Source organism: Lutra lutra, chromosome 17 (assembly GCF_902655055.1).
Source record: "Lutra lutra chromosome 17, mLutLut1.2, whole genome shotgun sequence".
Classification (NCBI taxonomy): Eukaryota; Metazoa; Chordata; class Mammalia; order Carnivora; family Mustelidae; genus Lutra; species Lutra lutra.
In genome coordinates, this window is record NC_062294.1 from 43,522,911 (window position 1) to 43,550,751 (window position 27,841).

The following is a 27,841-nucleotide window of genomic DNA, read 5'->3' on the forward strand; positions in this document are numbered from 1 at the left end:
TTAAAGGGGAATTGTTTGGACCTGTGTATTTGTGTATTCAAGTGCTGTAGTCTAAAAGCTAGTATTTTAGTCTTCACTGAAAAAAAAAATAATATGTTGATGAGCATTTGAACCTACAGTTTTGATATGACTAATCAAGTAGAAGTGGAGGCCTAAATGAAGATTATACTTAGCTATACTCTGTTCTCCATGAAAATAGGCAGATTTCTCAGTTCTTCTGTTATTCAATATAAACAATAAGCATTCTCTTGCTGGGCTGCTTAATTATTGAGGCTGTTTTACAAATCACCTTTACTGAAGTATAATTTATATACCATAAAATCCACCCATCATAAGTGTACAGTTCAATGAGCTTTGACAAATCTTTTTTTTTAAAAGATTTTATTTATTTATTTGACAGACAGAGATCACAAGTAGGCAGAGAGGCAGGCAGAGAGAGAGGAGGAAGCAGGGTCCCTGCTGAGCAGAGAGCCCGATGTGATGTGGGGCTCAATCCCAGGACCCTGAGATCATGACCTGACCCAAAGGCAGAGGATTTAACCCACTGAGCCACCCAGGCGCCCCAGCTTACACCTATGGAACCACAACCATAATCATGATGTAGAACATTTCCTTCACCCCTCAAAAGTTCTGTTGTGACCTTTTGCAGTCAATTCCCTTCTCATGGCCCCAGGCAACCACTGATCTGCTCTGTCACCTTAAATTAGCTTGGCCTGCTTTAGAATTTCTATAAAATGAAATCATACAATACGCATTCTTTTGTGTCTAGCTTGTTTATTGTCTTTTTCTGTAAAGTCTATTTATGTTTACATGTGTGTCATAGTTTATACATCATATTTTAGATACCTGTGGAAAATAACAAGACAAGCAGGATATAACAATGGCTCACAAATTCCACTTATTATTAGCTATCTTGGGTGTAGTGTAACTCAAAATGAACTACTTTTAATATATCTTTTCCAAGTTCTGAAAATTGGACTATTAAAAAGTATAAAGACCTTGGAATAGCTTTTCATTATTGAGATGTCTTTTACGATTCATTGTTTCCCATTGGAGAAGTTTAGTTTCTAAAGTCAGTTCGCAGAGTTGGCTTATTTATACGAGCTTTGTTGACACCAGCTTGAATCATCTGCTGTCACTTACACACACTTCTCCTGAAAATAGTCCTGTCCCTTTGTGTCTTGTGGAGCTCACTTAACAAGCTCAGCCGATGTTGGAGTAAAAAGGGCCATTGGAATATTGTGTCCTGCAGGTGTAGGAAAGGGGTGTTGAGAAGGCTCTCACACCAGATGTCCCCTCAGCTCAAAGGGGAGAGAATCAGGTTCCATAGGGTCCAAGTCTCCTGCCACCCGATCATAGACTCCTCTTGAGTCCTCATACATCTCCCCAGGCCAGCAGGGGTCGCAGGGGCCCTGACAAGCAAAGGTGGAGTTGGAACCATAGAAAGATGTCCTGTGGGTCATCATTACAACTCTAGGAGGGATACACACTCCTACTCATCTTCCAAAAAAAAAAAAAAAGTTTTAGTTTCTAATTATGGGGGGATCCAACAAATACAAAGAGGAGAGCAATTATCATGAACCTCCCTGTACCCATCACCTAACCTCAACAATATCAACCCTTGGTTGATCTTGGTTTATCTATATCTCCATCTTTTTTCACTTCCTAACCTCACTAACTAGTTATTTAAGCAAGTCTAAGATAACTCATGATTTCTGTCAGAAAAATAATTTAAATGTCAGAAATATGAAACTTTTAAAACTTTTAAAAGTGCATGATATAGGGAATTGGAGTGGAATGTGAGTCAAGATTCTGTTCATCCTATAAATTTCAAAATTTTCATCAAAATAGAAGACAAAAACAACCAGGTAGAGTGGTCTTTATAGGGGATGTGCTTTGCCCTAGGATTGGGAGGAAAGAGTTCTTTTAGCTCAGCAAACTTTAGAGCTGATTTGCCCATGGGCCAAATAGAGCCTGCTGCTTTGTTTTCATACTGCCTGGGGCTAAGAATGGTTTTACATATTTTAATTGATGGTAAAATATCAAATGAAGAATATTTATGACATATGAAAATTATATGAAGTTCAAATTTCAGTGTCTAAAAATCAAGTTTTCTTGGAACTGAGCCACACTTTTTCATTTACGTACTGTCTGTGGCTGCTTTTACATGACAGCGGCTGAGCTGAGTAGTTTCGAAGAGGACAGAATGTCCTGCGATGCCCAAAGGATTTACTCTCTGGACCTTTATAGAGAAAGTGTGCGGACTGCATCTCTGCTTCAGAGGGCACTTGTGGTTCAGCACCACGGACAGCATTGTGATGCACATTTTTTTCCACGATTGAGAACAGTGCCCCATCTGGGACAGAGCTACAGAGGGAAATTCTTGGCCCAGAGGTCCCAAAGCATCAGCTAAGGCCACACAGAAAGTCAAGCATTCTGTGCCACCCCCCTTACAGTAGGTGGGGGTAGTTGATCGACAAAGGGTCCGTTGTTCTTGCATCCTCACTTCCCTCGGACTCTCTGTTCCTCTCTTTCTCAGTCCAGTGAATGGCCCCTACTCTCTGATGCCATGGCTGGACACCAGTCCTGACCTGTCTGATTAGCATAGTCTTTCCCATGCCTCAATCGTCCAGCAATAAATATGTGACCAAAGCTAGACTAATAGAGTGTGAGCTCTGGAACTTTAGAGCTATTGGAAAAGAGACACTCTTGCTCTGAAGGTTACCAGTCTAATAGGATACAAATCTGCATTTTCTAAGGACATCTCTAGGGAGGAAACTCTGGGTCCACCTGGGTACAGCCTAGAGTCTATTTTGTTCCTTGACTTTTCAATTGAGTGGGCTAAAGACGTATTTCTCTATATCTCTACGCTTAACCAGTGTAGTGGAGAAGGCTAATTATCCAGCAGGATGCATAGCTTCCTTCTTCCTCGGTAATAGAAGTTTGGGGAGGCATACAGCTGCCAAGCTGGACTATATTTCTTAGTCTCCTTTACAGTTAGGTTGACCACTTGACTGTGTTTTCATCAGGGAAGGAGTAGAGTGTACCAAGTCTAGGCCTGGGCCATAAGCCAGGGTTGTACCTTCATCACACTCTCTTTTTCCCTCTCCCACCAGTTGAAACCCACAGTGAGCTAGCCTATCTATGCAAACTTGAACAATGCACTAGAGGGTGGCAGAAGAATCAGTGGAAAGAACTTGAGTTCTGGAATAACCATGTGCAACAGGGTCGTTCACCTCTGATTGCTATGTGAGAAGGAAATAGGATCGTAGCCAGGCTTTTGTGCTATAGTGTCTAGCTTACCCTTAACTAATATGAACAGTAGGAGGTGGGTTTCTCACACTAGCCAGGAAAGACTTCTGCTGATACAAATTGCCTCACCATTGGTACTTCATCATAGAGGGGTCCCCAGGCTCCAGTTGGGGCATACAGTCTTTCCACCTCATCATACAGGTGTCCAGGAAAAGCCATATCTTCCTCTTCAAGATGTGTGAAACCTGGAGTTGGAAGGGATGATCAGGGCACCTGTCCAGATGTCAGGGTTATCTATGAGCAGAGGGAGCTCTGATATGGTCATGACTCACCTCGGGGATAAGACACCTCCTCCAGTGTTGGTGGTAGCTGGGGGCTGAAGTTCTTCATGGAGTGGTAATATGGTTCTACATCCATTGTGCTAACCTGTCAACAGCCCCCCCCCAAAAAAAAACAGATGAAATCTTTTCTATCCTCTGGCTCCATAGTTCCCAGGAAAGACAGCAATTACCCTGAAGTTAATAACAGAATGTTAGTCTGCAGTTCCCTGTCAGCAGAACTTTCAAGAATATCCCCACCCACCGTGGAGCTTCGCGTGTCCCTGTCTCCAGTCCACTGGCTGTCCTCGTATTCATTCTTGACTCGGTCCTCCTCCGACCTTCCAGGACAGAGATATGGAGGGCAGCTGGGTGTTGACTCTGACACCTCTCATCCCCAAACCTCCTTCCTCAGAGCCTTTCTTACAGAAAAATATTCCCACTTACCCTGCCTCTGTCTTCTCTGAGATGCCTGAGGAAAGTAGGGGAAAAGGGATCAGAGACACCCTTCCTCTGGCCAAACAGGCCCTGGGAGACTAATATGGAGCAGCCCCAGGGCTCTCTGTCACCGTTGGGCCAACATCCCTGTAGGGGAAGAATGGTCTCTCCTCACCTTCAGCGAGACGCCTCAGTCTCCGCCGCCAGAGGAATCCCCCAACACAGGAGATGTTAGAAAGCAGCAAAAGACCCCCAACAGCAAACAGCACAGGCAGCAGGGGCAGCCCTGGGAGTCCTGGGGGAAGAACGTATCTCTCAGTGAACCCAAAAAAATTGGCTCTAGGCCCCAAGCAGCATTATCTGAGAAAGCCCAATTCTGACTAAACAAAGCCCTTCTTCATAGATCAAGGAAGGACATGGGCAGAGATTTCCAGGTCCACTCTTTCTTGCCACCTCAGGGCAGGTGGCTTCTCTCAAAAGTCAAACCACTAACAGTGGTTCCTACCTTTGCATGAGCCCTGTGTGTAGCCTGAGGTAGGAGCTCCAGCTAGGCGTTCAAGACCTCTTCCCATGTGTTCAGCCTTGCCCATCAACCATAGACCCTGGTATTGGACCCCTCAGCCACACAAACTAACCAGTGGAGTTGTTCCAGAATCACTAAGCCAAAGCCACACCCCTAAGCCTTGGAAGAGTCAAATGTCTGTCCTTAAATGTCCTGTCTTCTCAACTGATTTTCTTCTCAAATGTCTTCCCCTTTGCACAAACTTCCACTCAAGGTAATATTGGAGTCCTCTGCCATATCCCTAAGGACAAGACTAAATCCTTCTAAGAAGACATCTGCTCAGCATCCATCTCCTCAACTTTCGCTAACAGCACTCATTTTCCTTTAAGGAAATAACCCCTTCCTGTATATTCCCACAGATCTCCATGGAGGACATGTGGACCTCCCTGGCTGCTAAGAGCACCCATTCCTCTTTCCGCAGTGATCAGTTCAGACCCATCCAGCATTTGACCCAAGGTAAATTCTTGCCAGAACATTTAGGACATTCTTTGCTGGCTGCTGAGAAGTGGAACAAAGTTGGAGGTATGTGGAGTGGAGCAGGTACTTCTTTGCCCTCTTGATGAAAGAATCTGAGAAGGAAGCCATCAGTGATGAAGGCAAAGTTGAGAGAGAGTGAGAAATAGGTCCTTTGTGAAAATCATGAGCATCTATTAGAGTTTTCAACCTCACAAGCCAAGTAATTCTTTTTATTGTGAACAACAGCTGAATTTCTGTCACTTGCAACCTTCTTCTCAGGCTTTGAAGGAGATTGTTAGCAAAATGGTCGTAATTCTCTCCCTGTAACTACACTTTTTTTTTTAAAGATTTTTATTTACTTATTTGACAGAAAGAGATCACAAGTAGGCAGAGAGGCAGGCAGAGAGAGAGATGGGAAGCAGGCTCCCTGGCGAGCAGAGAGCCCAATGTGGGGCTTGATCCCAGGACCCCAGGATCATGATCTGAGCCAAAGGCAGAGGCTTAACCCACTGAGCCACCCAGGCACCCCTGTAAATACACTCTTGAGTAGTCCCCTTCTACACTGAGTCTGAGTTGAGACATGTCACTTGTTTCAGCCCATAAGACAGTATCAAATGTGACAGAATCAGGAGCTCAAAAGTGTTTGCCCAGTCCTGCTGCTCTTGGGATTCCTGTGACCACCTCCATGTGAACAAGTCAAGGAGAGACATGTGGCCCAGTTCTCTCCATTGTCCCAACCAAGAACCAGATTGTCAGATATGTGAGGAGGAGGCCATCCTAGATCAACCGGTCCCAGCCGAGCCTTCAGCTACCTATATCCCAGACCAGAACTGTCCAGCCACTCATAGAATCAAGAGAAACCTATGAAAAGTTTCAAGAGAAACTATGGTTGTTATGATAAGTGGTTTATTTTGCATCAAAAGCCAAATGATACAGGAGCACGTGGGTGGTGCAGTCAGTTAAGCATCTGACTCTTGGTTTCAGCTCAGGTCCTGATCTCAGGGTCGTGAGATCGAGTACCGCTTGGGGCTCCACGACTGCCCATGTCCAGGCCTGTCTCAGCCCTGTGTGGGGTTCTGCCTCAGGCCCCCACCTCTGGTTCCATGCTTAGTGGGGAATCTGCTTAAGATTCTCTGATTTTGGGGCGCCTGGGTGGCTCAGCGGGTTAAAGCCTCTGCCTTCGGCTCAGGTCATGATCTCAGGGTCCTGGGATCGAGCCCTGCATCAGGCTCTCTGCTCCGTGGAAAGTCTGCTTCCTCCTCTCTCTGCCTGCCTCTCTGCCTACTTGTGATTTCTATCTGTCAAGTAAATAAATAAATAAATAAATAAATAAATAAATAAATAAATAAATAAATAATTCTCTGATTTTCCCTCTCCCTGCTTGCTTTCTCCCTCTCTAATATAAATAAATGAATCTCTCTCTCTCTCCTTTTAAGCCAGCTGATACAGGCTCTGCACAGGGCATAGAATCAGCTAATTCTTTCAGAATTAAACTGAATTAGGCAGAGAGAAAGTGTGTCACATCCAGAAAGAGAAAGAACTTGGGATGTGTATAAGGGACAGAGCTAAGTCTTAAGCAGCTGTGGCCACATACAGAGAGAGGGATATTCAAGGGATTGAAAACTTACCTTCAGGCTGCTCTGTGGGCAGCTGGTAGTCAGGCTCTCCAGAAGGCTTGTCTAGACCTGCAGGGGTGGATATAGTGATTGTGAACTAACACCAAGAATCTGGGTAAGCCTTAAATATTTCACGGTTTCCTATTAAGCTTTTCAACCTATTTTGAGGTACTGACTTATGGCTTCTTAGGAATACTTCCAAGAGACCTGCAAGTTGCTGATAATAATGGCAATACTATTAATAGCTACTCTAATGCCATTAATAATAATGATGATGAAGATGATGATTATTGTTGATGAGTGCTTTATGGTATGGAAGATCCTTTTAACCCAAATTATCAATGTTGGAGGGTTGACCAAAAAAAGATGCTGGGCCCTCAGAATGTCTTAATTGAGGTATTAGTTCTAGAGCAAGCAAATGAGTGTGCTTTATGCTTTAGTACTTAGAGGGAAGACGGTAATGGAGGAAAGAAAGAGGAGGCATGGGAGAAGTTCCTTACTTCCATTAGGAAGAAGGCTGGTCTGTCAGGAAGGGAAAGACAGAAAGAGGGAGCTTTAATGGGGCAAAGTAAACAGAAGTTTCTCTAAATCAGTATTTACATAGCACTTAATTTATACAGGTCCCCATTCTAAGCTCTGTAGATAGATTAATTTATTTAATCCTCACAACTGAGAGAGACCTTACTTTCAGTAACAGGTACAGATATCTGAGATACCTTATTTTTAGACACTGAGGCTCGAAAATGTTAAGTAACTTGCCCAGGGTCTCATGACTAGGAAGCGGCAGGCTGGGACCTGAATCCCGGCTTACCTAAACCAGCCTCTGTGTGATGAGCCACTCAAACGTTCTCGTTAGTCATATGAAGGAATTTGTCCCTTTCATCAAAGTTGCTGAATTTATTGGCATCAAGTTGCCTGTAATATTCCCTAACTTCCCCTTAATGCCTGTAGGGTTAGTAGTAATGCCCCCTGTCATTCCTGATACGGGTATAGTTGCGTCTTCTCTCTTTTTCACCTTGATTTGCTTTATAAAAGTTATTTGACATTTTCAAAGCAACAGCTTTTGTTCTCATTGATTTTTCTCTATGGTTTTTCTGTTTTCAGGTTCATTGATTTTTGTTCTTTATTATTTCCTCCCTTCTGTTTACTTTGGGTTTAATTTGCTCTTCTTTTTTTAATTTCTTTTTTTTTAAAGATTTTATTTATTTATTTGCCAGAGAGAGAGAGAGAGTGAGCACAGTCAGACAGAGTGGCAGAGGGAGAAGCAGGCTCCCTACGGAACAAGGAGCCCGATGTGGGACTCGATCCCAGGACGCGGGGATCATGACCTGAGCCGAAGTCAGCTGCTTAACGAACTGAGCCACCCAGGTGTCCCCTTTTTAAAATTTCTTAAGATGGAAATTAAGCATCAGTCTGAAACCTTTTTAAAAATCTAAACGAGCACTTAATCTTGTAAATGTCCTGCTCACACTGCTTTAGCTGCACCCCACAATTTCCATGTTTCCCTTCCATTGAATATAAACATTTTTCTAATTTCCCCCTCTCATTAACCACATTCAGACAGAATCATTTAGGGGTTAAAAACTGGTTTCTGGAGTTCATCCGCCTGAGTTCCAGTCTCATCTCTACTTCCTTCTAGCTGTGTGAGCCTCAGCACTTTGCTTAGCCCTTATGGTCTTCAGTTTCTTCATCTATAAAAAGGGAAGAGTATCTACATCCCTGTATCACTTCATAAGTCCTCTGAGGAGCTCTGCAACCTGCTCAAGATTGTCCCTTCCCACCTGGGGTTGTGATAGTGATCTGGGACCCCTTGTCAGTTACTCCGCTGTCCCCTAGGGCATTGCTGGCCAGCAGCCAGACTCTGTATCGTGTAGAGGGCTGCAGTCCAGTCAGGGTGAAGGTGGTGGCCTCGGGTGGTAGGATATCCACGTAGAGGAACCCTGAAGTCTCCAGTGCCTCATATCTGCATGAAAAGGAGAGTAGTCATTCGGGGAGGTGCCCCAGCCCTGCTGGCTGCCATCTCTTCCTGCCCTGATGGGGACCCACCTGATCTGGAACCTCTGTGGCAAACCCCCATCAAAGCCAGGTTTCCATTCCAACCCCACTGAATACGGGGTCATGCTCACAACCTTTAATCCTGTTGGGGGATCCGGGCGGCCTTTGAGGAAAAGGATGAGGGGAGTAGTCAGAGGCTACAAAAGGAAATTCCTTCCAGGTTTTTCTAAGAATGATTTTAAATATATAGTCGATTCTTGTAATTAGTGGTGGTTATGTTCTATAAAGTTGCTATGAACACTGAATTACAGAACATCAAATCGTTGCTTCTGGGGGAAATACAGTTAGGTTCCTGTGAACCTCCTGTCACAACATTTTCATCAACCAATCAATACATGACCTTGTTTTTTGTGTGTGTTTCTGTTTAAGACACCTTATTTAATGTACCTTATTATTCATTAACATTGAGCTCACTGCCAAACAGTGTTACAATTCATGTTTGAATGAAGCTTATCCAACAGAAGTGTTTTCTCCCTATCCTTAGGAACCCTAGACGGCATATCAGCACTATGGCTAAGGGCCACTTTAAATAGCAAAATCACTAACAAAAAGCACAAAAGTGCAATACATGTGGGACTAAATAGGCTACAAAGAGGACATTTCCTTATAATGTGAAAGCTGGAACAAGAAAGCAGAGTGTCACCCTGTTCTAACCCAACCGAAAATGTGTTCATTGGGTGACTCAATTTTTTTTATCTGCTCTGTACATATTCCCGAATGACCAAGAAAGCAGCATGAGTATCAATTTGGGGATTACAAATAAATTTTAGCACGTAGGCAAATTTGCAAATAGACTTGACAAATATCAAGCCCTGGCTGTATATGATATATGTTCCTTGTGTGGATTTTTTGGTGCCTATGTCACATTCATTCCTTGTTTCTTCTGGTTGCAGAACACTGAGTATCCTTTGGAAAACCACTTGTCCACATTCTCAGACCAGGTATTTATGATGGAAATGACCCCACTCCTTGTAGGAGAGATACATGACTGAGCCAAGCCAACCAGGGTGTCGCCTTCCCTGACCACAGGGTTGGTGTAGGGGTGGGATGGGACCCAAATAGAGCCAATAAATCTTAAGTCTAGTAATTTCATACCACTGTTAGGAAGAGAAAAAAATTCCATTTCCCCTGGGAAGTCTAACAGCCTCTATGAAGAGCCTTAGAATAAAGCCAACACAGAAAAGCAGACCTAAGAGTCAGATAGTTCTTGATGATAGCTGAACCTAAATCCAGCAACTCCTGACAACCTACTTTTTGATTACTTGGGCCAATAATCCCCCCACTTCTTTTCCTTGTTGTGGGGTTCCCTGAAGATCCAGTCTCCACTAGTATTTTCATGGCAGGCTGAAACTCCATCTCAGTTCATAAACACTTCTCAGGTTTGGGGAACACTGCCTTTCTGGGCCAACCAGAGACCTGCAGATAGACCCAGGGAGCATCTGCCCGACACCCTCACAGCCCACTCCCACCATACTGATGCTGACGAGTTGAATGTTGGTGTGATCTGAGCCAAGGGTGTTGGTGGCTGTGCAAGTGAAGAGGGCGTAGTCCTGGGCTGCAGACACGTTGGCAATGGTCAGGAGACTGCTGTGGACGCCACCCTGGTGGTATGTGTGCTCTGTGTACCTGGTGGCGGGGGGAGTGGGGCAGAGGTTCAGGAAAGATAACTGGGGTTGGGGGACCAAAGTTAGGACTAGTGTGTTCCCTGGCTAGGCCTTAACTCACCTGGGATCCTGGAGATCCAGAGGGACTCCATTTTTGGTCCAAGTGAAGATAATGTTGGGGACACCTCGGGCACGACAGTGGAGGGTGGCAGAACTGGTGCTGTCTCCAGCTGCAGCCACCTTAGTTAGGGGAGTGGGGTGCTCCACCTGGGGGGGAACTAGGAGGGGTTGTTGGTCAAATGAGGTATATGGAAGGACATGAGAGATGTGAGTTTAGTGGAGGCCTTAAAATCAGAGTTTGGGTGTTACTCACATCTGACAACAAGTCGGACGAGTCCTCGGGCTGGAGGTGCCACTCCATTGTCCACAATGCACTGGTAAGCACCAGCCTGGGCCAGTTTGGCATGGTGAATTTGAAGAAGCCCTGTGGCTCCCTTTGACATTTTCTCCATGTCCTCCAGGCTCTGGTCCTCCTCCTCTTCTCCCTTGAGGCACAAGATACAGGAGATGCTCCCCCCCAAATCTGGCCCCAGCCTCATTCTCCCCCAAACTGGGTCCATCCTTATTCTCCCAGACACAATCATCCTCCACAGATCTAGCAAAGAAAACATTCCCCCATCTATCCATTCCCTGAGTCATCCATCCATCTATCCACGCATCTGATCATTCATTCATGGGCCCATCCATTCATCCACCAATCAAGAAAATTATTCACCCATTCATTTACCCAATCATTCATGCTCAGAATGATCTATCTACCCATTCACCATCTATTTAACCATCCATCTCTGCATCGCTTTATTCATTTATCTATCCATTCATCTACCTCTCCTTCATCCTTTTGTGCATTCACCCATTCATTTATCTTCCTTCTCCCTCCACCTATCCACCCTTCCATCTCTCTACCCATCCACCCCTTCTATTTACTCATACATGCACATACCCATAAATACATGCAAATGTTCATCACTTCATCTAACTACTACTGTTTATCCATCTCTCCATTGACCCATGCATCCATCCATCCATCTGCCTATCCATCCATCCATCCATCCATCCATCCATCATTCTTCCACAGACATCTTTCCACTGATGGTGTATTTTTTAAAAAAATATTTATTTATTTGACAGAGAGAGATCACAAGTAGGCAGAGAGGCAGGCAGAGAGAGGGGAGGAAGCAGGCTCCTCACTGAGCAGAGAGCCCGATGCGGGGCTACATCCCAAGACCCTGAGATCATGACCCAAGCCAAAAGCAGAGGCTCAACCCACTGAGCCACCCAGGTGCCCTACTAATGGTGTATTTATCTATCCATGTACCCTCTAATCTAGTCAATTTGTCTATTCATTTCTCTCATTCAACTATTTAGTCACTCATCTGTTCATCATTTATCTATTCACTTGTCTGTTTGTTCATATGTTCTTCCCTCCATTTATGCACCATCTACCTACCTATCCATCCACCTGCCCACCCACTCATTTGTTTACCTACCCACTCATGCACCCACCCATCTGCCATTCAACAGTTAGTTAGTTCTCGGAGGATGTCCCAACAAACGTATCATTATATAGGATCATATAGCTGTGATCCTTCCCGCCAAGGTGCTCACAGTCAAGAAACCACATCCACCAGCCCCCACCTCCATTGACCAAAGGTTGGATCCTTACCAGCCTCTCCCAGCTGAACATCTCTGGAAGGATGGGATTGGCATCAACAGTGCAGACTATGTCCACAGAACCTCCAATATTCACCTCAGTTGGGTCCTGGAGAGCTCGGATAGTGGGAGCATCTGGAGAGGCAAGGGGTTGGGGAAGGCACTTGTGCCATACAGATGATGGTGGGAGAAGGCCCCAGGTGGAAGAAGTGTATTAGAGGTGCTCAGGAAAGTCACAGGTATGCAGTCTGCCCTTTATGCAGAGCACTTGGAGTAAAGCTCTCAGAGTTAATGAGGCATTCCCCCACCCTCCACCATACTGCACCTCTGTGGTGACAAGAGGAAGTCTGGTAGACTTCCAGGGTTGTATGGAAGTGGATCTTCCACAGTGGGTTTGGCTTCATTCTTTTTTTTTTTAAGATTTTATTTATTTATTTGACAGACAGAGATCACAAGTAGGCAGAGAGGCAGGCAGAGAGAGAGAGGGGGGTAAGTAGGCTCCCTGCTGAGCAGAGAGCCTGATGCAGGGCTGGATCCCAGGACCCTGTGATCATGACCTGAGCTGAAGGCAGAGGCTTAACCCTCTGAGCCACCCAGGCGCCTCCCCCCGCCCTTTTTTTTTTTTTTTTTTTTTTGAGAGAGAGAGAGGGAGAGAGCTCCTGCATACACAGAGCTCATGTGTGCAGAGGGAGAGGGAGAGAGAATCTGAAGTCTTAAGCAGGCTCCACCCTGAGCACAGAGGAGCCAGGGCTCAATCTCAGGACCCTGAGATCATGATCTGAGCTGAAAGCAAAAGTCAGATGCCTGGCTGACTGACCCTCCCAGGCACCCCAGGGCTACCTGATGAGACTGAGTCCCATGTAGGTAGCCCCCTGTCTGAGCAGATTCCACGTAGGGTCTCTCTAGTGGGCAGGGTTCCCAAAGTGGGAATGACTCCATCACTGTGGAGGCTCCCAAAGTGAGAGGCTTTCAGGATGAGTGGACATCCCTAGGTAGGCAGAGCTTCCACAAGACAAGACTCCACATTGGGCAAGAGTCCCTGAGTGGGTGTGGTTAGCAGGGGGGCGGGATTCCCAGAACTCCCTAGTTTCCTAGGGTGGTGATGGGGCCTCACAGTGTACATCCAGCCGCACTAGAGTTTCAGCGGTGCCCTCTGAGTTCTGGCAATGCAGCTGATAGAGGCCGTCGTCAGCGCGGGTCACATTCCATAGCTGCAGGGCTCCACCAGACAGGATGCGATGCCGCGGGCCGCCAGCTGAGGGAGGTCAGTGAGAGGAGCCTGACTCTCCGGTGCGGGAGACCTGCACCCCTTTCTGTGGCCTCTCCACGCACCTGGGCTGAGGCGGTAGCCACGGAAGGTCCAATTGAAGGCCTCAGGCGCAGGGTTGGCAGATACAGACACCGGCAGCAGTGCCTCGCCCTGCTCCACTGCAGTCACCACAAACACTTGCTCTCCCAGGAACTCCGGAGGGTCTGTGGGAAGGGCGCCACCGGGAGTCAAGATTGTTGTCAACGTTGGGGTCTGGGATGGATTTGAGATCAGGTATAAGGGTTAAAGTTGGAGTCATGACTAGATTGAAGGTTGTGGTCAAGGTATTCAGAGCTGAGCTCAGCTATTAGGTTCAGGATAGAGGTTAGGATCTAGCTTAGGAAGAAAGTAAAGGCTAGAGTCAGGCTAAAAGATGGAGAGAAGGCCTCCAGAGCAAGATGGCTGAGGAGTAGGAGACCGAAATATCAGGTCCCAGGAATTCAGCTACATAGTTATCAAACCATTCTGAACACCTACAAACTCAACAGGAGATAGAAGAGAGGAAGAGTAGCAATTCTAGGTACAGAAAACCAACCACTTTCCAGAAGGTAGGACATGTGGATAAGTGAATCCAAAATGATATACAGGAAGATAGACCTCGGGGGGGAGGGCCAGGTCCTGGCAAGCGGTGGAGCAGCAGAGCACAAAATTAGAACTTTTAGAAGTCTGCTCCATTGAGGGACGTCACTCCAGAGGCTAAGTGGGGGGTAGAGCCCTTGCAGAGACAGTGTGGTCTCAGGTTCTGCCAGGTCACAGAACGATCAAGGATGTCTGAGTGTAGCAGAGCTCCCAAGTATCAGAGCAGGAAGCCAGCTACAGAGATGAGCCGAGGAGTGAGCTCTCAGCTCAGGGTTACCTTAAACTGTGATCTGTGGCACAGTCAAGCCACTGCTCTTCGAGCAGGGACCCCACAAGTGGCAGATCTGGGGAGACCCCCTCCTTCTTCCTCTGGGAGGAGCAGCATGAAAGCACACTGCAGGAATCTGCTGGGTTTGGAGACTCCAAACGGGTGGTGTGCCGGAGATAGAAATGCTCGGTCACAGGCTGGGTGATCTCGGAGCATGGCCAGAGACCAGGGAGATGGGAGGGATTGATGGCTTTTCTCTGAGGGCACACTGAGGAGTGGGGCCTGAGCTCTCATCTCCTCTGGGTTTGAAATTGGGAGGCTGCCATTTTCATTCCCATCCTCTATGGAGGATGTTCAGGAAAACGGGAAACAAGAAAGCTCTATGGAAAACTTATAGGGAACAAAAACTCCAGAGAGCAAACCCAAGCAGATTTCTTAGCCTGGCCCCCAGCAAGGGCAGTGCAATTCAATCTGGGGCAAAGACATTTGAGCATCACAGCAACAGACCCCTCCCCCAGAATATCAACAAGATCAGTGAGCCAAGACCAAGTTTACCAATCAATGAGAACTGTGGAACTCCAGAGCTAGGGGAAAGCAACACATAGAATTCATGGCTTTTTTCCCATGATCTTTTAGTCTTTCAAAGTTAAATTTTTTTAATTTTATTTTTTTCTTATTCTATCTTTAAAATTTTTCCTCTTTCCTATTTTAACATTTTTAAACAATTTTATCTTATCAATACCTTTTTAAAAATCTTTTTAAATTTTCATTGTTATAGTCATATTTTATCCCTTCATTGTATTTAACCTTATTTTTTGTATTCATAAAGATTTTTTTTTCTTTACAATTTTGGGATACAATTTCTTCTACTAGATCAAAATATACCCTAAATCTAGTGCATGGTTTTGTTCTAGTTTCCAGCCTGATTGCATTCTTTCCTCTTTTTTTTCAACCACTTCTTATCAATTCCTTTTTTAGAATTTTTTTTTAAATTTTCATCTTTACAGACATATTCTATCCCTTCATCATGCTTACCCTTATTTTTGTATATATATAAGTTTTTCTTTCTTTAAAATTTTGGGAAGTATTTTCTTCTAACAGAAGAAAATACACCCAAAATCAAGTGTGTAGCTCTGTTCTTTTCAGCAGTCTAATATATATATATATATTTTGTTTGTTTGTTTGTTTGTTTGTTTTGTTTTGTTTTCTTCTCCCCCACCCCCCAGTTTCACGTCTCTTCCAATTTGGTTAGTGTATATTTTTCTGGGGTTGTTGCTACCCTGTTAGTATTTTGTTCTCTCATTCATCTATTCTTATCTGGATAAAATGACAGGGCGGAAAAACTCACCTCAAAAAAAAGAACAAGAGGCAGTACCAACAGCTAGGGACCTAATCAATTCAGACATTAGTAAGATGTTAGAACCAGAAATCAGAATGATGATTACCAAGGTGCTAGCTGGGCTCAAAAAAAGCATGGAAGATACTAGAGAATCCCTTCCTGGAGAGATAAAAATCCCTTTTTGGAGAAATAAAAGAACTAAAATCTAACTTCGTTGAAATTTTAAAAAAAGCTATTACTGAGGTGCAATAAAAAATGGAAGCTCTTACTGCTAGGATGAATGAGATAGAAGAGAGAATTGGTGATACAGAAGACCAAATGATGGAGAATAAAGAACCTGAGAAAAAGAGAGATAAACGACTAATGGACCATGAGGGGAGAATTTGAGAGCTAAGTGATACCATAAGATGAAACAATATTAGAATAATTGAGATCCCTGGGGTACCTAAGTGGATCAGTTGGTTAAGCCACTGCCTTTGGCTCAGGTCATGATCCCAGAGTCATGGGATTGAGTCCTGAATCTGGCTCCCAGCTCTGCAAGGAGTCTGGTTCTCCCTCTGACCTTCTCCCCTTTCATGCTCTCTCTCATTCTCTCTCTCTCTCTCTCTAAAAAAGAAAATAAACAAATAGAATAATTGGGATCCCAGAAGAAGAAGAAAGAGAGAGGGAAGCAGAAGGTATATTGGAACAAATTATAGCAGAGACTTTCCCTAATTGGCAAAGGGAACAAGCATCAAAATCCAAGAGGCACAAAGAACCCCCCTCAAAATCAATAAAAATAGGTCCATACCCTGTCATCTAATAGTAAAACTTACAAGTCTCAGTGACAAGAGAAAATCCTGAAATCCTGAAAGCAGCTCAGGACAAGAGGTCTATAACATACAGCAGTAGAAATATTAGATTGGCAGCAGACCTATCCACAGAGACCTGGCAGGCCAGAAAGGACTGGCATGATATATTCAGAGCACTAAACAAGAAAAATGTGCAGCCAAGAATACTATATCCTGCTAGGCTGTCATTGAAAATAGAAGGAGAGATAAGCTTCCAGGACAAACAAGAACTAAAAGAATTTGCAAACAACAAACCAGCCATACAGGAAATATTAAAGGGGTCCTCTAAGCAAAGAGAGAGCCTAAAAGTAACAGACCAGAAGGGAACAGAGACAATATACAGTAATAGTCACCTTACAGGCAATACAATGGCACTAAATTCATATCTTTCAATAGTTACCCTGAATGTAAATGGACTAAATGTTCCAATCAAAAGACACAAGGTATCAGAATGGATAAATAAACAAGACCCATTGATATGCTGTCTACAAGAAACTCATTTTAGACCCAAAGACACCTCCAGATTTAAAGTGAGGGGGTGGAAAACAACTTACCATGCTAATGGACATCAAAAGAAAGCTGGGGTGGCAATCCTTATATAAGATAAATTAGATTTTAAGCCAAAGACTATAGTAATAGATGAGGAAGGACACTATATCATACTTAAAGGTTCTGGCCAGCAAGAAGATCTAAAAATTTTAAATATCTATGCCCCGAATATGGGAGCAGCCAATTATATGAACCAATTAATAACAAACAATAACAATTACAAAATCAAGGAAACACATCAACAATAATACAATAATAATGGGGGACTTTAACACCCCCCCCTTACCAAAATGGACAGATCATCTAAGCAAAAGATCAACAAGGAAATAAAGGCTTTAAATGACACACTGGACCCGATGGAAATCCCAGATATATTTAGAACATACCATCCAAAAACAACAGAATACACATTCTTCTCTAGTACACATGGAACATTCTCCAGAATAGATCACATCCTGGGTCAAAAATCAGGTCTCAACCAGTACCAAAAGATTAGGATCATTCCCTGCATATTTTCAGACTGCAATGCTCTAAAACTAGAACTCAATTGCAAGAGGAAAGTTGGAAAGAACTCAAATACATGGAGGCTAAAGAGCATCCTACTAAAGAATAAATGGGTCAACCAGAAAATTAAAGAAGAATTTTTAAAAATTCATGGAAACAAATAAAAATGAAAACATGACTGTTCAAAATCTTTGGGACACAGTAAAGGCGGTCCTGAGAGGAAAGTATATAGCAATACAAGCCTTTCTCAAGAAACAAGAAAGGTGGGGAACCTGTGTGGCTCAGTGGGTTAAGCCTCTGCCTTCAGTCCGGTCATAATCTCAGAGTCCCAGGATCAAGTCCTGCATTGGGCTCTCTGCTCAGTGGGGAGCCTGCTTCCTCCACTCTCTCTGTCTACTTGTGATCTCTCTCTCTATATATATATCAAATAAATAAATAAAATCTTTAAAAAAAAAAAAAGAGGGGTGTCCGGGTGGCTCAGTGGGTTAAAGCCTCTACCTTAGGCTCAGGTCGTGATCCCAGGGTCCTGCATTGGGCTCTCTGCTTGGAAGGGAGCCTGCTTCCCTTCCTCTCTCTCTGCCTGTCTCTGCCTACTAGTGATCTCTGTCTGTCAAATAAATAAATAAAATCTTTAAAAATAAATAAATAAACAAGAAAGTTCTCAAATACACAACCTAACCCTACCCCTAAAGGAGCCGGAGAAAGAACAGCAAAGAAAACCTAAACCCAGCAGGAGATGAGAAGTAATAAAGATCAGAGCAGAAATCAATGGAATAGAAACCAAAAGAAAAGTAGAACAAATCAATGAAACTAAGAGCTGGTTCTCTGAGAGAATTAATAAGATTGATAAAGCCCTGGCCAGACTTATCAAAAAGAAAAGAGAAAGGACCCAAATTAATAAAATCATGAATGAAAGAGGAGAGCTCACAACCAACACCAAAGGAACAGAAACAATTATAAGACCATATTATGAACATATTACTATACACCAGCAAATCTGACACTCTGGAAGAATGGATGCATTCCTAGAGACCTATATGCTACCAAAACTGAACCAGGAAGAAATAGAAAACCTGAACAGACCCATAACCAGTAAGGAGATTGAAGCAGTCATCAAAAATCTCCAAAAAGCAAGAGCCCAGGGCCAGATGTCTTCCCAGAGGAATTCTACCAAACATTTAAAGAAGAATTAGTACCTATTCTCCTGAAACTGTTCCAAAAAATAGAAATGGAAGGAAAACTTCCAAACTCATTTTATGAAGCCAGCATTACCTTAATCCCAAAACCAGACAAAGACCCCATCAAAAAGGAGAATTACAGACAAATATCCTTGATAAACACAGATGCAAAAATTATCACCAAAATATAGCCAATGGGATCTAATAGTACATTAAAAAGATTATTCACCACAACCAAGTGGGATTTATTCCTGGGCTGCAAGGTTGGTTCAACATCTGCAAATCAATGTGATACAATACATCAATAAAAGGAAGAACAATAACCATATGATACTCTCAATAGATGCTGAAAAAGCATTTGACAAAATTCTTGATCAAAACTCTTCACAGTGTAGGCATAGAGGGTACTCAATATTATCAATGCCATCTCTGAAAAACCCACAACAAATATTCTCAATGGGGAAAAACTGAGAGCTTTTCCCCTAAGGTCAGGAATATGGCAGGGATGTCCACTATCACCACTGCTATTCAATATAGTACTAGAAGTCCTAGCCTCAGCAATCAGACAACAAAAAGAAATAAAAGGCAACCGAGTTGGCAAAGAAGAAGTCAAACTCTCATTCTTTGCAGATGATATGATACTTTATGTGGAAAACCCAAAGACTCCACTCCAAAACTGCTAGAACTCATATAGGATTTCAGTAAAGTGTCAGGATGTGAAATCAATGCACGGAAATCAGTTGCATTTCTATACACCAACAGCAAGACAGAAGAAAGAGAAATTAAGCAGTCCATCTCATTTACAATTGCACCCAAAACCATAAGATACCTAAGAATAAGCCTAATCAAAGAGGCAAAGACTCTGTACTCAGAAAACTATAAAGTACTCATGGAAGAAATTGAGGAAGACACAAAGAAATGGAAAAACATTCCATGCTCATGGATTGGAAGAACAAATATTGTGAAAATGTCTATGTTACCTAAAGCAATCTACAAATTTAATGAATGCCTATCAAAATACCATCAATTTTTTTTCAAAGAAATGAAACAAATAATCCTAAAATTTATATGGAACCAGAAAAGCCCCCAAATAGCCAGAGGAATGTTGAAAAAGAAAGCCAAAGGTGGTGCCATCACAATTCCAGACTTCAAGCTCTATTACAAAGCTGTCATCATCAAGACAGTATGGTACTAGCACAAAAACAGACACATAGATCAATGAAACAGAATAGAGAGCCCAGAAAGGGACCCTCAATTCTATAGTCAATTAATCCTCAACAAAGCAGGAAAGAATGCCCAATGGAAAAAAGTCTCTTCAATGAATGGTGTCCAACGAATTGGGCAGCCACATGCAGGAGAATAAAACTGGACCACTTCCTTACACTGCACACACAAAAATAGACTCTAAATGGATAAAAGTCCTCAATGTGAGACAGGAATCCATCAAAATCCTTGAGGAGAGCACAGGCAGCAACCTCTTCAACCTCAGCCTCAGCAACTTCTTCCTAGAAACATCACCAAAGGCAAGGGAAACGAGGGCAAAAATGAACTATTGAGACTTCATCAAGATAAAAAGCTTTTGCACAACAAAGGAAACAGTCAACAAAACCAAAAGACAATTGACAGAATGGGAGAAGATATTCACAAATGACATATCAGAAAAAGGGCTAGCATCCAAAATCTATAAAGAACTTATCAAACTCAACACCCAAAGAACAAATAATCCAATCAAGAAATGGGCAGAAGACATGAACAGTAGAAGACATGAACATGAATTTCAGCAAAGAAGATATCCAAATGGCCAACAGACACAAGAAAATTTGCTCAACATCACTCGGCATCAGGGAAATACAAATCAAAACCACAATAAGATACCACCTCACACTGGTCAGAATGGCTAAAATTAACAAGTCAGGAAACAACAGATCTTGGCAAGGATGCAGAAAAAGGGGAACCCTCCTACACTGTTGGTGGGAATGCAAGCTGGTACAGCCACTCTGGAAAACAGTATGGAGATTCCTCAAAAAGTTAAAAATAGAGCTATCCTATGACCCAGCAATCACCCTACTGGGTATTTACCCTAAAGATACAAATATAGTGATCTGAAGGGGCACATGCACCTGAATGTTTATAGCAACAATGTCCACAATAGCCAAACTATGGAAAGAACCTAGATGTCCATCAACAGATGAATGGATAAAGAAGATGTGGTAATACACACACACACACACATACACACAAAATGGAATATTATGCAGCCATCAAAAGGAACGAAATCTTGCTATTTGCAATGATGTGGATGGAACTAGAGGGTATTATGTTAAGTGAAATAAATCAATCAGAAAAGGACAATTATCCTATGATCTTACTGATATGAGGAATTTGAGAGGCAGGAAGGGGGTCAGGGGGGTAGGGAGGGAAAAAATGAAACAAGATGGGATCAGGAGGGAGACAAGCCATAAGAGAGACTTAACCTCATGAAACAAACTGAGGGTTGCTGGGGGGTGGGGAGGTAGGGATAGGGTGGCTGAGTTATGGACACTGGGGAAGGTATGTGCTATAGTGAGTGCTGTGAAATGTGTAAGCCTGATGATCCACAGACCTGTACCCCTGGGGCAAATAATACATTATACGTTAATTTTTTTAAATGCCAAAAAAAAAAAAAAAAGAGTTGGAGAGAAGTTCAGGAGGGTTCACAGCAGGGGTTAGAATAGAAGGCAAAACGGAGGTTGGGCAGGATAGGAATTGGTGTAGAGCCAGGGTCCATGATAAAGATCAGGAAAGTTTCAAGCTTTAGAATGGAGATAAAGGACGGTGTCAAGGTGAAGACCCAAGTAGTATAAGGTGGAGGGAATCAAGAGGGGTTCCACATACACAACACGTTGAGGCGATAGAAGGCGCTCATGGTTTCCCGTAGTTCAGGGCTGTGGGCTTGGCAGGTCACTCGGTGGCCGTGGTCTCGGGATGACAGTCTCAGAAGGACGCTTCTAGCTGCTGCAGAGCCTTTGAATGGGGCACTACGGGGTGGTGTGGCCACGCTTTCCAGCCTGTGGCCGGAGCAGGGGTGGTAGGGTCAGGTCAGGGCTAGCGCAGAGATGGAATCAGAGCCAGGGGAGTACTAGGTACAGGACAGGACACCAGCCAGGGGTGGGGAGGAGGGCACAAACGGTGAAGGGGCGTGACCAGAACCAGACAGAGGAAGGGCCACTGGTGCTTTCACCTCTCCCCTTCCTTGTCCCACGATAAGTTGACGGGAGGGTTGCTGCTAATACTGATGCAAGTCAAGTTTAACGCATCCCCTGGGCGCAGAGCTGTGGCGTTGGCCAAGATCGTCACGTTGGTGGGGGGAACTTCAAGAACGGGCCAGAAGAGAAAGACTCAGAACTGCATCTGCCTTGCCTAGATCCCAGGCTCTGCAGCAGCGTCCTGGCTCTCGGTATGCACTGTCCCCCAGCCTGGCTCTGGCTTAGTTCCCTGCTGCGACCAAGCCCTCCCCCAGACCCTGGCTGAGAGCGCACTCACACTGCACCACAAGCTGTGTGGATGCGCTGAGTTGACCCGCCTTGCAAGTGAACTTCGCCTGGTTGTCCGATGGACCTGTGATCAGTACAAGCTCTCGGGAGAACGTGCTCCCTGACTTCTCCAGACTTCCCAGCTGCACCCGCCGCGGCTCCTGGGGCGGCCGCGGTTCGGTCACCGTCCGGGAGTCCTGAGGACAAACACTGACTGGGGAACCGCGTAGCCCTGCCATTCCCCCCAGAAACAGCCCCATTCGTGTGATGAGGAAAAGAGGCCTCCTTCCCCTGGAACTACCAGCTAAGGTAGAGGAATGGGGACTAGAATAGAGCACGTCCCACCAGGGTCCCCAGAGCCTATCCTGGGTCACCGGAGCCCTAAGGTTTTGCAGAGGGAACCCACCTCCAGTCCCATGCTCCACCCCTGCGCCCCACCTTCACGGCTCTCTGGAGGCCAGCAATGGTTGGTGCCCCCTGCTGACCTTCCCCTCCACTCCTCAAAATCCTTTCCAACTAAGCAAACAACCACAGGCCAGGAAAGTCCCATGGAATCCCCAAGCCTTTCCCAGAATTTCTTCATCTTTTCCTATCTTTAGTTCTTTTTCTTAAAATTCCCACTTTCCCCCCAAATTTCCTTAGATTGTTCCCTTAATTTCATAGTCTTTCACAGATTACTGAATCTTTTCCCCATATTCCCTTATTACACTAGTCTCTTTTCTTTAAGATTTTATTTATTTATTTGACAGACAGAGATCCCAAGTAGACAGAAGGGATGGGAGGGGAAGGAAGCTGACTCCCTGCTGAGCAAAGAGCTGGATGCGGGGCTCCATCCTGGGATCCTGAGATCATGATCTAAGCTGAAGGCAGAGGCTTTAACCCACTGAGCCACCCAGGAACCCCAAAGTTTTTTTTTTTTAATTTTATTTATTTAGGGGCGCCTGGGTGGCTCAGTGGGTTAAAGCCTCTGCCTTCGGCTCAGGTCATGATCCCAGGATCCCAGGATCGAGCCCCGCATCAGGCTCTCTGCTCAGCAGGAAGCCTGCTTCCTCCTCTCTCTCTGCCTGCCTCTCTGCTTACTTGTGATTGCTGTCAAAAAATAAATAAAATCTTTTTTAAAAAAAAGATTTTATTTATTTATTTATGTACCAGAGAATGAGCAAGAGAGAGAGAGGGAGAGAGAGAAAGAGAGCTCGAGAGTACAAGCAGTGGGGGTGGAAGGCAGAGGAAGAAGTAGGCTCCTTGCTGAGCAGGGATCCTGACTCAATCCCAGGACCTTGAGATCATGACCCGAGCCAAAGGCAGATGCTTAACCTACTAAGCCACCCAGGTGTCCTGAATTTCTTTTAATTTTAATGGAATTTCACTTTCTTACCTCCAAATCCCATGAATGCAATTTTATATTTATAAATTTTCAAGTTCTGTGGAATAACTAGTCTTTCCCCCAAATTTCTAGCCTTTGCCCATCATTGTCCTGGGACCTGGAATACTTGGTCTTTCCCTAAAATTCCAGCCATTTCGTCTGAATCGCTAAGATTTAACCAGAATTTCCTTCACTTTTGATGAAATTAATTGCCTTTTCTCCAGAATTCCCTATCCTCATCTAGAATACCTTCCTTTTCCCTAGAATTCTCACTGTTTTCCCAGAATTCCCAGAATTTTCCTAGGATTCCGTTTCATCCTCATGGCATTTGTGTCTTTTCCAATTCCCTACCAAAACTCAAACTCTTCAGTATTTTTCAAGAAATTCACATTTTTCCAACATTTCCAAAGACTCTGGAGGAGAGAGAAAAGGGCTCTGTCTTCCCCACCCCCATCCCACAGCCCTTTCTGGCCACCTCCATAAGCCCTTGTTTGACCCAACCTTGAGCCAGGTAAGAGAGGGTTCTGGGTTGCCTCCAATGGCCAGACACACCAGCCTCACTCGAGTCCCAGCCCGGAGGCGTTGTCCCTCTGGGGGACCCTCTATCCACAACTTCTGGGCAGGATCTGTGAGGAAAGCAAGAAGAGTGGCTTTTCTCTCTGGGTTGGGCCTGAGGGGTGGGGGGAGGGTCTCTAAGGAATGGGACACCCCCGGGGGCAAGGGTGGAGGCTCACATTTCACATTCAGGGTGAGTGACTTCTTGAAGGTCTCTTTGGTGAAGGCCTCGCTAAAGGCCTCACACGTGAGAGTCAGACCATTGTCTTCTCGCCGCACCAGGAACGTGAGGTTGGACATGGAGATGTGGCCGCCATGCAGGCCCTGCCAAGGAGCAAGCTTCAGACTTAGCAACAACAGCACTCCCATCCCTGGTACCCAAGGTCTGGGCTCACCCCAGACCCTAGCAAAGACACGGAAAACATCTCCACCCCGTCCTCTGTGAGACCCTGGAGGCCAGACTCAGTCACCCAGGCTGCCAGGCCCATCCTCTCCCAGATCCAGGAGTTGTGCCCTCGGCTCCCTCCTCCCTCGGACCCAGGAGTCTGGCCACTGCCTCACATCCATGACCATCTCTTCCGTGGGAACCAGCTGCCGCCAGCCCAGCCACCATCGCAACAGGACCCGTGGGCGACTGGACTTGGTGATGCAGGAGAGCGAAACGTTCTTGTTCTCAGACTGGGATGCGGATCCCAAGATGGTAATGGCACTGGGGGGGACTGCAGGGACGACGGGCAGAAGAGAGAAGTGAAACTTGGCTGGATGCCTCACAGACCAGCCCCGACAGGGGACTGGGGACAGATGACAAGGTCTTTGGCATCAGATAGGCATGATTTGGGGGCACAAACAGATGGTTCTCTGGGGCATGGAGTGACAGATGGGCAGCTCGGATCAGGACTCACAGGTGACCTGCAGCGTGACCCCACGTTCCTGGATCCCTGTAGATACGCTGTTTTGGGCCTCACAGCTGAGCCTCGCGCCGTGGTCTTCCGGTTGCACGGTCATCACCAGCATGCTACGGGCCACCGCCTCAGCATGCTCTGTGCCCCACGCTGTGGACATGGGCTGGCCATTCTGGAGATGGAGAGAGAGCTGCACCTGCTCAGGGCCAGCTCCTCCCCCCACCTCCCCACTGCCCCTCCCATCCCCAGGCCGGCCTCTGCCCTCACCTTCAGCCACTGCAGTGTGGCTGGTGGATTTCCCCCTCGGGCCACACACAACAGCTCCAAGCTCTGTCCTGCCCGCACATGCCCCTCGTCCAGGCCTGGCCATTCAATGACAGGGGGTCCTGGGGGGACTGGGAAGCAGCAATCACTCAGTGGGCCTGGGGAGCCCATCCATTCTTTCCAGACCCCACTGTGGCCCCTGAAACCCTGTGTTTCTCCTTGATAACCTGAACCTTCCCTAATCCCTGGACTCCCCCAGGACCCCCTAATTCCTGCTTCCCATCCTCCGTGCCCACAGCTGACTCAGTTCCCCACTTACACAGAACATTCATGGTGACTGAGACCCGGATAGGGGTGTCCAATGCTGGGCTGGATGCCTCACAGACCAGTAGCTGCCCATTATCTGAGCTCTGGGGTGTCACCCTGGGGTGAGAAGTTGGGGTTCTAGAGTCAGAGTCATCATCTGAACTTTGGGGACTCAGGGAGAAGAGGTGGGGGATCCCAGGTTCCCACACCTGGTCTAAGTCTCTCTGCTGATTTCCTCTAGCATCTAGAATTCCATGGAAGAGATCTGGCGGGGGGGGGGGTCAGCAGTGAAAATTGGGATTCCAGAGGCCCTCTCCTGGCCAAAATCCTTGTACTTGATACTCTGGAACTAGTTTTGGAGGGTCGTTGTGAACAATTAGGTCCCAGATGTTCATGCCTGACTCTAGTCTCCATGCTTGGAGCTCTCACCGAGAAACTTGGGGGTCAGGCTGAGGGGAGGGCATCGCAAATTTCATACCTGGCTGTGGCCTCTGTGGTGAAGAGCTTCTCCTGGGACCCCGCGTTCACATTAGCAGAGGTGTCAGAAACTGTTTGTCCGCCTGGAGGCAACAAGAGGGCTAGAGGGATGCCAGGTTCCCCCCAAGGTTGATTCTGGGGAGAATGGCCTGGAAGTCCTTAAGGTGGACACAGTGCCCCCTCTCTCCTGGTTCCAGGGGAAAAGCTCCAGCTCGGTTCCTCCACCGAGGCCTCCCTGAATGCTGGAGGTCCTGGGCTTCACCCTTGCCCTCACCTGACCTGGCCGGGTTGAGTCGCCCACCTCCATCACCCTGCTTCTTGCTTCTGCACTCGTGATGACACCCATATCTCCATCTGGAGCCTCAGCTTCTTCCCTGAGTCCCAGACTGCCAGTCCTGCAATCACTTTGGTGTCTCTCCCTGTAGGTTCCCTCCCATTCCAGGGTCTCACACTGGCCTCAACATCTCCCCAAGTCCGTTCCTGCATTCCCATAACTCAGGAATATCCTATTTTCTGGGACCTCTAGGAGGACACCCTCCCTCCCCAGGGGCTCCCACCAGTTCACCCACACTCACTCTGTAAGAAGGTGATGTCGGGTGCTGGCTTTGCATCCCCAGACACGCAGCTGACCACGTACTCCTGCCCAGCAACCCACGTGACTGTGCTCCCTGCCTCGGGGGTGAGCTGGAGCACCTTAGGGGGCACTGGTGAGAAAAGGTGTGGGGTGAGCTGCCACCACTGAGAAAAAGATGAGGGTTTGGGTTTGGAGTCTCGGTGCTCATCAGATGTGCACCCTGGGTCTGGGACTGGGGGCTTGAATACTGGACCCCAGGGTAGGAGAGGGATGGAAATCTGGATGCATGCGTCCTGGGAGTCTCTCACCCGTACCCAGGATGGAGAGGATCACTCTGGGAGACACAAGCTCAGGGCCTGTCTCCGAGCGGCCGACCTGGCACTCATACTCTGCGTCATCGCTGAGGTCACATGCTTCAATATGCAGGTGGAATTCACCTGCAGGGGAGACCAGGGGTCGCAGGTCAGGACCTTAGGCAGTCCCTGCTGGTGGTTCAGGGTCTTAGGCCCTGACCCCTTACCTCTACTAGGGTCCCCTTCCAGGTGATACCTCGGGAACCTGGGGATCCTGGGATCCGGGCCCAGGAGTAGCCCATCTTTGGCCCATTGCACCGCACTGCCGGGGGCGCTGACCCCACACCGCAGCTCAGCAGCGGCCCCCTCCACCACCGTCAAGTTTTCAGGCAAAGCCCAGAAGCCTCTCGGGGCTGAGGCAGGAAGCGGCAACTGGGCCAGGCCTGGGGACACAGGGGTGTCAGCAGAAGAGGGAAGAGGGGTCAGTCTGGAGAACATGAATGGAAAACGAGGGCCACTTGGCGCTGAGTCACAGGGCCAGGATCCCACTCACCTGTGGTCAGCAGCCCCATGAGGAGCAGGGGAGCCCTGCTGGGTGTCCTCAGAGCCATCTCAGGTCCTCTGCCTGTGGCTCCCAATGGGTCCACTGCCTGCCTCCTCTCTGTTTCTGTCTTTCGCTGGGTCCTTCTCCCTACGTCTCTGGCTTTTCTTATTGTCTCTCTTCGTCCATTTGTCTCCTCTTTCTCTGTTTTCTTCTCTTCCCGTGAGTCGGTCTCTCTGTCTCTCTCCTTTCCTCCTCCTTAGTCTCACCCTTCTTCTCTCCTGCCACCTCCACCCCTGCTCCCCTCTCACCATTCACGGCCCCTCAGGGAGGAGAGCAGCTCAGAGTGCAGCGGGCTCCCGGAGGCCAGGAGAGTGAGGAGGCTGATGTGGTCAGTGGCCCAGAGACCCAGACCCTGCCTCCCCCGGCTGCCGTCCCAAGTCTCCAGCTCCAGGCCTCTGCCCAGCAGTCTCCTCCCAGCCCAG

The 27,841-nt window shown here is 46.3% G+C and overlaps 1 protein-coding gene across 4 annotated transcripts; it reads right to left on the reverse strand.

Moving 5' to 3' along the window:
• Nucleotides 1-491: 491 nt before the first annotated feature.
• On the reverse strand, nt 492-27,790 carry NPHS1 (NPHS1 adhesion molecule, nephrin). Of its 4 annotated transcripts, none has more exons than XM_047709380.1 (29): nt 27,369-27,790; nt 27,043-27,258; nt 26,837-26,959; nt 26,524-26,652; nt 25,950-26,031; nt 25,485-25,588; nt 25,169-25,296; nt 24,902-25,073; nt 24,561-24,718; nt 24,179-24,323; nt 23,946-24,070; nt 22,092-22,278; nt 21,790-21,919; nt 21,444-21,616; nt 13,346-13,486; nt 13,128-13,268; nt 12,027-12,148; nt 10,674-10,845; nt 10,422-10,578; nt 10,171-10,322; nt 8,688-8,799; nt 8,423-8,604; nt 6,654-6,710; nt 4,183-4,302; nt 4,017-4,041; nt 3,835-3,910; nt 3,585-3,678; nt 3,382-3,497; nt 492-1,412 (listed from the first exon to the last, which is right to left on the reverse strand). In XM_047709380.1, the coding sequence occupies exons 1-29, from the start codon at nt 27,424-27,426 to the stop codon at nt 1,281-1,283; spliced, it is 3,729 nt and encodes a 1,242-aa protein (XP_047565336.1). In that variant the 5' UTR covers nt 27,427-27,790; the 3' UTR covers nt 492-1,280. The 4 variants fall into 4 exon arrangements, with proteins under 4 accessions (XP_047565336.1, XP_047565335.1, XP_047565337.1 ...); XM_047709379.1 differs by having other exon boundaries at nt 25,950-26,049; XM_047709381.1 differs by lacking the exon at nt 27,043-27,258 and having other exon boundaries at nt 25,950-26,049.
• Between the last annotated feature and the right edge of the window lie 51 nt (nt 27,791-27,841).